Below are 13532 nucleotides of genomic sequence, written 5' to 3' on the forward strand. Positions count from 1 at the left end.
ATTTAGGTCCTCATAGCTGGGTCCTCTTATAAATTTTTTATCCTTGTAACTTTTATGTTCTTCAATATAAGTTATACTTTCATAGTTTTATAAAAAATTTGTACATTTATAAATTAAATTGTAAAAACTAATCTTTAATAAAATATAGTGACCTACTACTTTTGGTGAATAAAAATCGGAAGAACTAATAATTAAATTACTGAAAAATATATGAATTGATACTCAATAATAAGGATAACTATAAAATATAAAATATAAATATAAACTACAAAAAAAAAATATATTTCAAGTACTAAATTTAAAAAGTATATATGTATAGTTTCTTATTTAGGGTAACACACGAGAAAGGTGTTCACTAAAAAAGTAGAGAAGTACAAACATTGAACTAAAAATAACAATGTCTTAAGCTCTGTCCATTACAAATTCTTATTCCGGTAAGCAGAAGGGCTAACTCATCAAGTAGATAATTTTTGAATACAACTACGCAGCTTTGTCGCTGCATTTAATTTACAACAAAGTACTGCCTCACATTATAATAGTGGCTTCAGGCATCAGTTAATTACTCACTAAGTAATTATTTCAGTTCAAAACACACACTATAAGGCTAATTCATCAAGTAGATCTTTTGAAAACCCCATATAAGGCTAGCAGTTATATCAAAACTCAGGAATTTCCTTGGTCCCATTTGTTTTCTTAATCAAATCAAATTCTGATGCAGAAATATTTCCGGAATAAGTTTTAGAGATCACACTAAGGTGATCTGAAAGCTTGACCAGCGTATCGCACAGTTCCAAGTTCCTCTTCAATCCGAAGAAGCTGAAAAGAAATTTAACAATTTGTGAAAAAAAAATGTGTATTAGATAAATCACACCATTATCATGCTAACCATTCACATAGTATTCAGTAATTGAATTTTAGGCACCCAAAAAACAACTACTTTTCAAGGATTACGATGTTTTATCCAAAAAACAAAATTTATAGGTTGCTACCAGGTACTAAATTGAAAATTTTGACTATAAGCCATATATTCTAACCCTGCATAAGTATACTCAATTTCTTGTTTTTACTTCTATGAATTAGTTGCCACCGTCCCAACTAGTTTGGGATTAAGGTGATCTTGATGTTGACTTCTATCAGTTTGTTATAATACTGAGCACCCCCCCAAAACCTAAAAATAAATAAATAGATAAAAAATTAAAAAGACAAGTTAAAATAGGTCAGAGGCAAAGATAAAATTTATAGGGACGTTCGAATGAACACAACATGTAAACTTGTATTTAGTCTAGGTACAAGTATTTCTGATTTACTGTAAAACATTCACGTCACAGGCTGAGCTATAAAGCCTTGAATGGAAGAGGAGGAAGAACTTAACCCATGATTGTAGTTACCTGATTATACTTTGCCAATCGCTCGCTACGGCAAGGAGCGCCAGTCTTAATCTGAAGGACAGAACTTAGATAATCAACATGAATGTGATAACATCATGGCACAATTTTTACAGTAGTTTAAAATATTAAATTCACCAAACAAAAAAGATTAAGGATATATAACCTGTCCACTGGCCAAGCCAACAGAGAGATCAGCAATGAAATTATCCTCAGTCTCACCACTCCGGTGACTAACCATGACACCCCAACCTGCAGCCTTTGAGTCAAGTGCAGCCTGAATAGATTCAGTCACTGTGCCAATCTGGTTTACCTGCAGTCAGTGGATAACGATAAAACAAAAGAAGCATTAAATGGAATGCCTCCCCAGCAAATTCTGCCACATGCTGCTGGTGTTGTATTAGTTTTGATTACATGGCAAAGTGAAAAAAACTTACCTTAAAGCAAGCTGCAAAGAGGAAATTCGGGGCAAATTAAACTAAAAATATAAACACAATAATGAAATAAAAATTCTATTACATATTAGCAATCTTGCATAACGTGAGAAAGAAAAATTATTTAAGAATGCAAACCTTTAGAAGCAGACCATTGCAAGCCTTCTTCTGGATGGCTTCAGCTATTCTCTTTGGATTTGTAACTAACAAATCATCTCCTACAAGTTGTATATCAACTGAAGAGAGTAGTGAAGCCCATGAACCCCAATCATCTTGATCAAACGGATCCTCAATTGACACAATTGGAAATTCTTTCACAAAGTCTTTATAAAGTTGACCAAGACTCTCAGCAGAGTGAACATGAGTTCCATCATTTGGCTGTTTCTTGAAGTTTAAATCATACTTCCTGTCCTTAGTGTAAAACTCCGAAGCTGCAACATCCATACCTATTTTAATCTGCACCATTGTTTTTAATTTCCTGAATAGTGCAAATCGATATTCAAACTCAGTAAATGTAAAATAATGAAAGTATTGCCTACCTTGCCAGTATAACCAGCCTTCTCAATGGCATCAATGAGTAAAACTAGACCTTCCCTGTTATCCTGAACATTGGGAGCAAATCCTCCTTCATCTCCAACATTACAAGCATCTTGTCCATATTTTGCCTTGATTATGCCCTTTAATACGTGATAAACTGTTCTACCAGAATGATTGAGTCATTGACCAGAAAGGAAGGCATACCAAAATGAGAAAATGCACACAAAAGATGCATGGTTGTAGCAACAAGTCATATAAATTCACAATCATACTTCTTCAGGATGGTTACAGTCATAAAGCATTATGTTACTAACCTTCACTGCCCATGCAGAGTGCCTCAGCAAATGAAGTTGCTCCAACCGGTAATATCATAAATTCTTGCATAGCCAGATTATTTCCAGCATGACTACCACCATTTATAACATTAAAAGCTGGAACCGGCATAACAAGTTCCTTAGTTCCTGAAATCTCCTGGATGTGCTTGTACAAGGGCACTCCCTTTGCTCCTGCACCAGCTCTACACACACTCAGTGAAACTCCCAATATTGCATTAGCCCCTAGTTTGGACTTGTTAGGAGTTCCATCAATTTCCAGCATAATAGCATCCACATCAGCTTGATTCCTTGTTAAACACAAAGCCATAAATGTCAGCTGTATATCACAAACGTCAAAAACAGAACACCATACTTTGTCAAGAGTTCATGTAAATATAAAATCAGTTTCTCTTTCTTTTTTTCCTTTCGAAATGAATAGTAAGTCAGAAGAAGAAATGATGAAAATATTACTAATTTAAAGCAAAAAAGATATCAATTGCTAAGCATAACACTCAAAAAGTAGTGTTCAACTCACAATGTATAGCAGGCTACATAAACCTAGCTGAGAAAAGCTTAACCAAACTAGCCCTATGTCATAATTACATCAGTTTGATTCTGTGAAAGACACTGTTTCTACTGCGTCTCTTTATAGCATGAGCACTGGTTTCCAACTTGTAATACATTGTTAATCATTAATAAAGCACACAAATTCCATGTTTGTCATTGCTGACATTGATTATGGGGATCTAGTCTATAACACATACCTGTTATTTTATGAAGGCTTAACAACTGGAATCCTTTGATTGACAGATCAGTGTAAAATGCTGGTGTAAAGGAAAAATTGTACTAATAGGTAATAAGTTTTGAATTCCCAAAACAATTGAGATACCTATGATATGATCATTCTATGCTTCCTGCGTTAGCCCTATATTTTTAGATTGCAATATCATATAGATGCTAAGGGAATGTTTGGATGGAAACAGATAAAAAGGACAATTTTTTATTTTAAGTGAATATTCTCCTTAATTAAGAATTTTATAAAAATAAGATATTATCATATAACATTTGGATCTTCCATTTTTCAATTTTATAAACATCTTATGATTCTGTTCCAAACTCTTCCATCCAAACAAAGACGTACTCAAAGTGCATTTCCTTAAAATCGTCATCAACATCAACAAACACTGTTCAAAACAGAATCCAATAGAACCATCATTTACCTAACATCGACACCAACGAGCTTGGGAGCCAAAACTTCATTGATGTTCCTAACGGCGTTGAGAACGCCTTTCCCACCATAGACGCTCTTGTCTCCATCTCTGAGCTCCAAAGCCTCGTAAATCCCCGTCGACGCACCGCTCGGCACGGCGGATCGGAAAAGCTGGTCGGTGACCAGATCCACCTCCACCGTCGGATTCCCTCTGCTGTCCACGATCTGCCTCGCCTTCACCGACCTCACCGCGCACTCCCTCGACACCACCGTCGTCGCCGCAGAAGGAGCCGCCGCCGCCGAGTTGCGCACGGCGAGGGGGCGTCGCCGACAGTTACGGAAAGGGACGGAATGAGACGTTAATAGACGGCGAAAAGTAACAGAGGAGGACGGTGTTTGGAGAACGGTTTTGGTGGTGGGTTGGGGTGACAAACTCAAAGCCATTAATTAATTATTTTAATAAGTGTTTTGAGTTGTGTTTAATGGACTAAGAAGAATAGAGTAATGACGCGAAGTTTAAAAGGGTTTGTGATATGATAATATGAAGTGAGGAGTGTTTGTTTATATGAAAGTTGTGTTGGTGGGAAACTCCGCCGAGGGGCGAAGAAACTTAACTCAAAATGAAGCACAATAAACAACGCCTTTTTGGAGGTTGTTGGGGTCGCCATGACTCCTGGTTAGGGTGCTGTGGTAGGTGGTACTTGCTAGTATGCTGTGCATGCGTTTCTTTTCTTTGCCCTTTGCACTTGTAAAATTATATTTAGCTAACTGTCTTTAAAATCTATTTTAAGAAATTACAAATAAAATTTTTTAAAAAATATTTTTTTTTTGTTTTTAATTAAATTTTATTTATTTTATTTATTTTTGAAAATTAATTCTGTCTTTCTTGCGGTTTAACTCTTTTTATTTTATTATTTTAAGTGACAAAAATAAGATTATAATCTCTTAGTGGTGTGTGTACAATGACAACTGAGAAGGTTCAGAATGTGTGTACCTGGTTGGCCTAACTCTTTATTTATAGATACTTGGCAAGAGTGGACTTCAGAGCTTCTTAGGAATATTAGGGATCCAGTTCTTGATCCATTACTATCGTACAAGGATTAGTATAATTAAGGAATTTTTCCTTAATTTTCCTCTTAGCTGTTAGCCCTTCTTGGACCTCCTAGAATGTGAGCCTTTACGTCAGGTCCATAACAGTTGCCCTCAATTCAGTATTCTGATGTTCGGCCTGCCAGGATGTAATATCTATTGTCTTCGTGTTGATGGACTTGTCTTCTATTTTCGACAATTTTCCTCTGGGTTGAAAACCCTTCTTGGCCAACTTAATTTGGTCGGCAATTGCAGTTATTGTTTCTGAATGTGTTCAAGATCAAACTTGCTGAGCTTTGCTGCTGGGATCCAGTCATGTCCTGGTCCATGTTGGGTGCTTTGGTTTGGGACTTGCTAAGTGAGTCTAGACTCGTCTTTCAATTTTGTTATGCTGGCTTCTCATGCCGGCCATCCTCCCTTCAAACTTTTGTGATTGAAGTCCCTATTAGAAGTGGATGGGCTTGACCTTCTTGCCAGGGTCTTATCTCGACCTTTCCGAGTTGCAATGTTTTAGCTAGAATTCATGTAATGTTGTTGAAACGCGCTCCAGATTCTATACTTTGGGTACTCTCTGGTTCACACTGAGAGACTTTCTTATTGTACTTCATGATCCATATTTTTATGTCGACCTTTGAATTTTGGTGCTGGGTTTCGTGAGCCGGGTACTAAATATGCTGCTCCAAAATGTCCGATCCTACTTCCTCTAGTTGACTGGTATACTCGGTTGTCGATTGTCTTTGTCGAGTCATCAACTTCTATTCTGACATCTCCTCCCTTCACCTTTATGGTTGAGGTACTAGCTTGGATTGATTGATCTTGCTTTTTAACCGCCTTATCAAGATCTCAAATTATGAAAGTTGTTGCAATTCCTCGTCCTATTTTGATGATTGTGTTCTTAAGCTTGCCCCCCAGTTCGACAGGTTGAAAGTCCGAGATGTCGGGCTATAGTGTTTTTGTGCTTCGATTATACCCGGATCCTTTTTGTTTGAAGACTCTACCTGGTTGTGCCGGTGCCTGGTTGGGGTTTTCGGGCCGCTCAGTGTGTCAGACAGGTGACTTCTTATTGGTGTGGTGATATATGATTTTGTGGCCGTGATTTAATCCCATGTGCCAGTTGCTTACTGCTTAACTCTATCGTCTTGGCCGAGGTCCGGATGTAGAGTAGCTAGTCTTTCTATAGACAGTCTTGTTCGTGCTTCTACGCCGCCCTGTTTGGGCTGTCCTGGGTGCTGCCATTTTTCCCTTAATCTAAATTCTGAAATCGATCTGTGTCCAAGATTTTGGACGAATAGTTGTGTGTCGGGATGCCAACTTATTTTGTACATTACTTTTTCCTAAAGGCCCCTTTTAAATTTGCAGTAAATATTTCCAGGTTTGTTTCCAATCCTTTCTTTTTGTTCTTGTAGTTTGAATTCCTCTTTTATGAATGCATCTTTTGTTTAAGTTTGCGGAGTCGAATTCTTCCTCGCTAGAATTTTCCGAGATTTTATTGTCATGACTTTGATTTTGAGTTGGCTTCCTTCGCCTGAAGTCTTGAGTTTGGCGAGGCGGGGTTTGCTTCTTTAATTTTGAACCCCGACTTCTCTTGATGTGACTTTTTATCTTGACTTAACTTCTTTATGGAAGCGATTTTCTTTGTTTGTAGTCGCTCTTGTATTTGACTTGATTTGTTTTGCCATAATTTTAGGCTTGTGAATGCGGTGTTCGTCTTCTTGACTTTGAGCCTAGCAATATTCGTCATGAGTATTTTATCTAAGCCCCGCTTCTTTTGCGGTGGCTTTTTTATCTGAGCCCGACTTAGTTCACCATGGCTTTTTTAAGTTGACTTTCTAGTCTTAAGTGTACGAAGGCGGTTTTTCGACTTCTATTATCTAGCCCGGCTTAGCATACTGTGACTTTTTATCTTGACTTGGCTTCTTTGCCAAAGTCTTGTGTACGAAGGTGATTTTCCCCCTTCTATTTTCTAACCCAATTTTTTATACCGTAACTTTCTATCTTGACTTGGCTTCTTTGCCAAAGTCTTGTGTACGAAGGAAATCTTTCCCTTTCTATTTTCTAGCCTAGCTCTGTATTCCATGGCTTTCTATCTTGACTTGGCTTCTTTGCCAAAGTCTTGTGTACGAAGGCGATTTTTCCCCTTCTATTTTCTAGGACCAACTTGGCCAGGGTCCTATTTAGTTTATGGAGATGTTTTTTGCCTCTTTTCATTTGAGCCCGACTTCACATATTATGGTTCTTGATATGACTTGGCTTCTTATGCCGAAGTCTTGGATTCTCGAATGAGGAGTATGCCTTCTTGGTTTTAAGCCCAACTTTGTATACTATGACTTTTTTATTTTGAGTCTTGCTTCTTTCGTGATGTTTTTTTTTATCTAAGCTCGACTTCTTTCGCCTTGACTTTTTCATTCGACTTGGCTTCTTTCTCCTATATAACACCTCGTATTTCTAAATCATATATTAATATATTAAATGAGGATTAAAGGGAAGGTTTAGTGAAAATCCTGGAAATTAGGCTAAAATACAAAGAAAGGGTAAAACGGTCATTAGCCAAACACACAACCCTAGGAAGGTAAAATTGAGTAGAAGATCTCAGATGATAAAAATAACACTGGAAATGGATTCAGAATGAAAAATTGAGTGGATAGACAAGTTTTAGAAAATTCAGTAAATAGTGTTTTTATCGGATAAAAATACCGCGGTACAGTTGTACCGTAAAATGTGCCGTTTGAGTTTTGAGCTCTAGATTTTGGATACAAGTTATAAATGGTTTATAGAACTAGGAAATATGATTTCTGATGAAATTTGACGGAAATTAGTGAGTTTGGGGAAGCGTGCCTACGACGCGTGTAACAGCTTAAAACTGCATTTTCTCCGAACGACCGGAAAACTCAGGATTCATCTGATCAAGAGTAATTAAAGGACAATGGTTAATGTTAAAAATTAGAGTTTCTAAATAGGTTATGGATTTATGGACGTTAAGTGGAATCAGAGGAAAATTTGAATTAGTTTGAAATCGCGTGAGGTGGCGGTGGGACCCACCCCACTTAAATCACTTAAGACACATGGCAAGCCACTATTCATGATCATCTTCCCCTCCGTTTCTCTCTCTCAAAACCGAGCCTCACCCCCTCCATGGCCAAAAATTGCTTGAAACCTCAATCTCCCCTAACTTCATCAAATCTCAACCGAATCAAGTGATTTTTATCTTGAAATTTGTTGGAAACAACCTTCCAAACCCATTGGGAGTAGTATTAAGCCATTAAATCCACTACATTTTGAGAAAACACCCCCAAACCCGCGGCCATGTGTTGTAGATTTGTGTTCATGGAGTTGTTTGGAGCTCCAATGGTTTAGTATGTCTTAGAGGAGCCTTAGGCCAAGCTATTGAGTAAGTTTCATCATTTTCTATTGGTTGGATTGTTGATTTGAATTTATGAACCCTAAAGTGATTTGTATGATATGTATAGTTAGAGAGCTCAAATGAAAATTTTGTATTAGATGATTATGTCTTAGAATGATGTGTTGGAGCTATAAATGCAATAAAATTAATTGGTGAAAAATGAGTTTAACTTAGTGGAAAATTGGATGATGCCATGACTTTGTGTTGGAGATTGTTGTTAGGATTGTGTAATTGGATGGTTGTATGATGTTATAATGGGATTGTATGAGGTGTGGAATAATTGAATTGGATTGAAAATCCCTTGGGGTGCACCTATGATGATTTCGGCCTAGAGAGGAAAAGAGAGGAATGTGATGTTGTAAAAATTATTTGGATGATGTGTTGTGTGATAAATGGTAACTAGAAGGGTTGTGTGATGGTTGGAAGGTTAGAAAATTAATGGAAAAATATTGGATAGTGTGGAATTGTATAATTGAACCTAGAGCAAATTAATTGGCAAAATGATGTTTGAATGATGTAGGATGCAAATTGGCACCTAAAATGGTAATTTGGTAACCTAAGAGTGCTTAAGAAAATTAGAAAGAAAATAAAGAAAAATATTTTGTAAAATAACACTCATTTGGCCGAACCTCACTAGGTGGGGGGAGGAGAATTTGTCGTTTTGTGAATTTGATGGTTTACCGTGTTCTGACGATCCGTATATGGTTGTTGTAGGTTGCCGTACGTGGATTTGAACCCCGAATCGTGAGCTCAGTGGGTTGCCCTTGGTCCTGGACCAAGTGGGATTGTGGTGAGTATTATGGAACCATGCTTGTAGAGTTAATAACTTGCATGTGTTTGTATGAATGATAATTAATTGAGAATGTCCTCTGTGTAGGCATTTCTGTTGTATAACGAGCTCGGAAAATATATTGCATTAGAGCTACGTGGAGAGGATTATACAGGTAACCTCTTGGTACTGGGGTTTGATCCCCTTGTGTGCTCCACCATGCCCGTTGAGGGTGATGGTAGGAAGTGTATGTAAGTAATATAGGATAACATGTTCATGCATATAGTATGTGTGTTGGTACATAGGATGTACCGTGTCTCTGGCCAGTAGACGGTTTGCCTTTAGGCGTTATGAACTTCCACTGGATAGTCTCCGAGAGGGAGTTCCAGTTGACCTGGGGTCGTGGTGTGTGATCCAGATAGGAGCACACTAGGAAGTCTCGGGTGGTTATGGATAGAGGGTGCCTTGGTTTGATGTTCTGGGAACACGCCTTGGTTGAGACCCATAGGCTTATATACCGAGCAAATAGGCTGGACGTTGCGTGGTTTTGGCATTGACCATTCCAGCTTCGTCGTATTTTGTATCCCTATGCTCCCATATTTCACTAAATCCCTTGCTTTATCCTGTTTTAAGATGTTATGTTATGTTATGTTATTTATATGCATCGAAGTGAGCCATTGAGCAGAGTATTCTCCAGAACCTCTGGGTTACTGAGATATATTCATATATCTCACCCCGTCTTAGGGACTTTATTTCAGGAGGTTGCAGTGGTGCTGGAGCGGTGGGTAAGAAGCCCGTAGGATGATTTGGACTTAGGATTTCATATTTTGCATTTTGTTGGCCATTGAGCCTAGGCTAGACTTAGCTCATGAACAATGCATGTGATTAGGATTATGAGTATCATTTTGTTCATGATGTATTTTGCCTATGTTTAGTCTTGATTTATCATGTTTATTTTGGAGTATGTATTATGTCATTTGAAGGTTATGATTTGTAAAGTGTAATGTGTCAATTGAAAGACTTGTAATTTGTACATGAATTGATGTAATATGGAAGTATGTAATATGATGAAAGGGCAATAGGCCTATTCTAGGATTGATTTATGTTTTATGATGTAAAGAATGCATGCAAATGGATTATGGTGATTGAAAGATATTAAGTTTGAAAATAGAAGTAAAGTAATGGAAATTGAGTAATTGAAATAAACTTTGATGGGTTGTAAGAGCCCCAAGACATTGTTGTTCCTTGTGTGTGCCACCCAATGATTATTAGGTACAATTTAGGTCATAGATCATTTTTGCAAAATTGGAAATTATTGGAAAAATAAAGGAAACTCTGGTGAATTTTTTAGAAATTGGCAGAATTTAGGCGAACTTTGGGAGAGCATATTTCCATCCATAGAGGTCCGACAGGGAAGTCCCATATGCCATTTAGAAGCTTGAGATGTCTTCTATCTCGTGTCAAAATTTGGGATTTTTCTGGGTTGGGCGTCGGCCTGTAGAAGGCAGAGAACACGGACTGCCCTGTTTGTCCCTGCACTTGGGGCTGTTCTGGATCGAGTTTGGGAAATTTATTCCCGCTTCTTTTCTTGGTCAAATTAAGTGTATGATATATCAAATTAAAGATTGAGGTGTCTAGTTTGTTTCATAAAAATTTGAGAGAAATTGGTTGAGTTTATTTTCCAGAATAATTGATTGAGTGAAGGATGTTTGGAGCTGTTTTGGGGTTGGCTGGCAGATTTGCTTGTCCAACTCCAAACGGCGATATCCGGAGCAAACAAGAACTTTATGACTCGTATGATAGCTTCGTAGAAAGGTAATTAAGTTTAGAATAACATATCAAAATATGGGAGGCTTTTAGAATGCAGTTTGCCCGCATTAATCAGAGACCGAACCATGTTCGGATAGGTAGAAAACGTAAAAGTGAGATTTTAGCTAAGTGGGTTTATGAGAACCCCTTAGTTACTTGAGAGAAGTAATATATGTTATAAAAGTAGTTTAAATAATTATTTCGCAAATATTTTACAGTTACGATCATAACTTCTATTTATTACGCTTTTTATTGTTTTAAATGCTCGCGTAATAAACAGAAAAAGTTTACTCGCATTTTTATAAATGAATTGCTGTGATTGTAACTGCGCTTAATATCATAATTAATGTTAACAATACCGGTGTACAACGAGCTGTTATATTTTATGGTATTAGAGCAGTTTTGTAAGGGAACTCTGATAATGCATAACTGTATTTTGTGTTGCATAGCTATCTGTGAACTGTTTATGATTAATGTATATGTGATTCCTCAGTGTGGATCTGATCAGCTCATTCCTTTGTGTTACATGTACAGATATCATGAGTAGGGCACCAGGTCGCCGTGAAACTCGAGGTGCAGGTTGTCTAGCAGCACCAGATCCTATTACTGCAGTTCTAAATGCTCTGCAGGAAGAGACTGCTGCAAATAGAACAATGACCGAGAACCTGATGAAAAATAATCAGGATATGATGTATGCCTTCATGAATGAGATGAGGGCAGATAGGAATCGACATAGGAGGGATGATACTCCTCCGCATACGGCTACGGTGACTCCTACCCGTACGCCATCTGTTACACCTCATCAGGAGGGGAGTGGGGCTAGTCGTTATTCTGAGGAGGCTAGTCGCCACACTACTGATCCTACTTATATCCCAGAGTCTTTTGTGGATCCTTCTGTTGTTGCTCAGTCTTCTGGGGTTGCTGGGCAGGTATTTGCTGGTACTGATAAGCAGAGGCTCATATCTTTTAGGAAACACAAACCACCAGCATTTCAGGGGTCAAGGGACCCGAAGGTAGTGACTACCTGGCTGATGGAGATGCAGAAAATATTTCAGGTTATGAGGTGCCAGGATCCTCATAGACTACTCTATTCTGTCTATATGCTTGAGGGGGATGCCCACGAGTGATGGTACAATGCATCTCGCCCGTTTACTATACAGGGGGAAGAATTAACTTGGGCATTATTTGAAAGGCTATTTCATGAAGAGTATTTTCCCATGGATGTTCGGGAAGCTAAGCAGGGTGAGTTTGATAAATTGGTACAGGGTACCATGACTGTTGATGCCTATGTGGCGAAATTTAATGAATTGTTTAAGTTTGCGAACTACGGGGGTATGTTGTCGACTCCTATTTTTTATCTGCTAAATTTCAGAGAGGTCTGAATGAGAAAATTGCTAAGAGGATGTCTAATACTGCTGTGAGAAAATTTGCTGATCTAGTGACCTAGTGTAAAAGCGTTGAAATTGTTTATGGGAGGTATCCAAAGTCTAGTTCTTCGAGAGAGCAAGATAATAGGAGGACATCTGGTCCTTCTGGTAATAATAACAGAGGTGGCTACCATTAGAATAATAATAGAGGTAGGGGGTTGCAGGTAAGGCAGCCTCCGGGTCAATTCAAGAGGGGTGGTGGTCAGACGAGTGGGTTCAATGATAGAAATTCTCCTCCGCAGTGTGATAAATGTAAGAGGTATCATCGGGGTCCTTGCACTGTGGCTCCAAATTCTTGTTTTAAATGTGGTAAGATTGGGCATTTTGCCAGAGAGTGTTATAGTAATACTGGGCAGGCTGCGAATCTGCAGGCCTTGCCATCGGCTCCTACGGTTGGATGTGTTTATACTACTAATGCATAACAGACGGAGAAGGCACCTAATCTGGTTAAAGGTACAATTTTTATCTCTAATATTGATTTGTCTGTTTTATTTGATTCGGGAGCGACATATTCGCTCGTGGCGAAATATGTTGCTAAGGGATTGGGGTTAAGAGTATCACTGATGATTCCCCCTATGCGTATTACTACTGCTACAGGAGAGGTTAGTGATTCCTCCTTTATTTGTAAAGAGGTTGGGTTTATTTACGAAGGCAGGGGTTACACTATTGGATTTGATTATCTTGCCCCTGGCCTCTGTCAATTTGATTTTGGTTATGGATTTGTTGTCTCAAAATTGCGCAATGATTGATTGCAGCGGCAAGAGGTTGATATTAACTCACGAGAATCCCTCGGTTACTCCGTCTCCTTTTCTGTCTATCTGTCAAACAATTAAAGCCTTAAAGGCTGGTGATCTGGGTTATGTTTTCTTGGGTGGATTGGTGGGGGATAAGGAGATAGAAATTTCTAGTATTTCGGTGGTTAATGAGTTTATGGATGTGTTTCCTGATAAGATACCGGAATTCCCACCTGAGAGAGAGATTAAGTTCTCTATTGAATTGTTGCCTGGTGTGGGGCCGATCTCTTTGGCTCCATACCGGATGTCGCCACTGGAGTTGGTTGAGTTGAAGAAATATATAGAGGAGATATCTGCAAAGGATTTTATCAGACCGAGTGTGTCTCGTGGGGAGCACCGGTTATATTTGTGAAAAAGAAGGATG

At 38.3% G+C, this 13532-nt stretch overlaps 1 protein-coding gene across 1 annotated transcript; it reads right to left on the minus strand.

Annotated features, from left to right (window-relative positions):
* Positions 1-417: 417 nt before the first annotated feature.
* Positions 418-4567, minus strand: LOC133284124 (enolase 1, chloroplastic). The gene is made up of 7 exons (XM_061481113.1): positions 3891-4567; positions 2671-2978; positions 2359-2513; positions 1958-2275; positions 1552-1698; positions 1389-1439; positions 418-816 (listed from the first exon to the last, which is right to left on the minus strand). The coding sequence occupies exons 1-7, from the start codon at positions 4322-4324 to the stop codon at positions 751-753; spliced, it is 1479 nt and encodes a 492-aa protein (XP_061337097.1). The 5' UTR covers positions 4325-4567; the 3' UTR covers positions 418-750.
* Positions 4568-13532: the final 8965 nt, after the last annotated feature.

The sequence above is a fragment of the Gastrolobium bilobum genome, unplaced genomic scaffold (genome assembly GCF_033153095.1).
Source record: "Gastrolobium bilobum isolate Gb01-03AN ecotype WA unplaced genomic scaffold, APGP_CSIRO_Gbil_v1 utg21704, whole genome shotgun sequence".
Lineage (NCBI taxonomy): Eukaryota > Viridiplantae > Streptophyta > Magnoliopsida > Fabales > Fabaceae > Gastrolobium > Gastrolobium bilobum.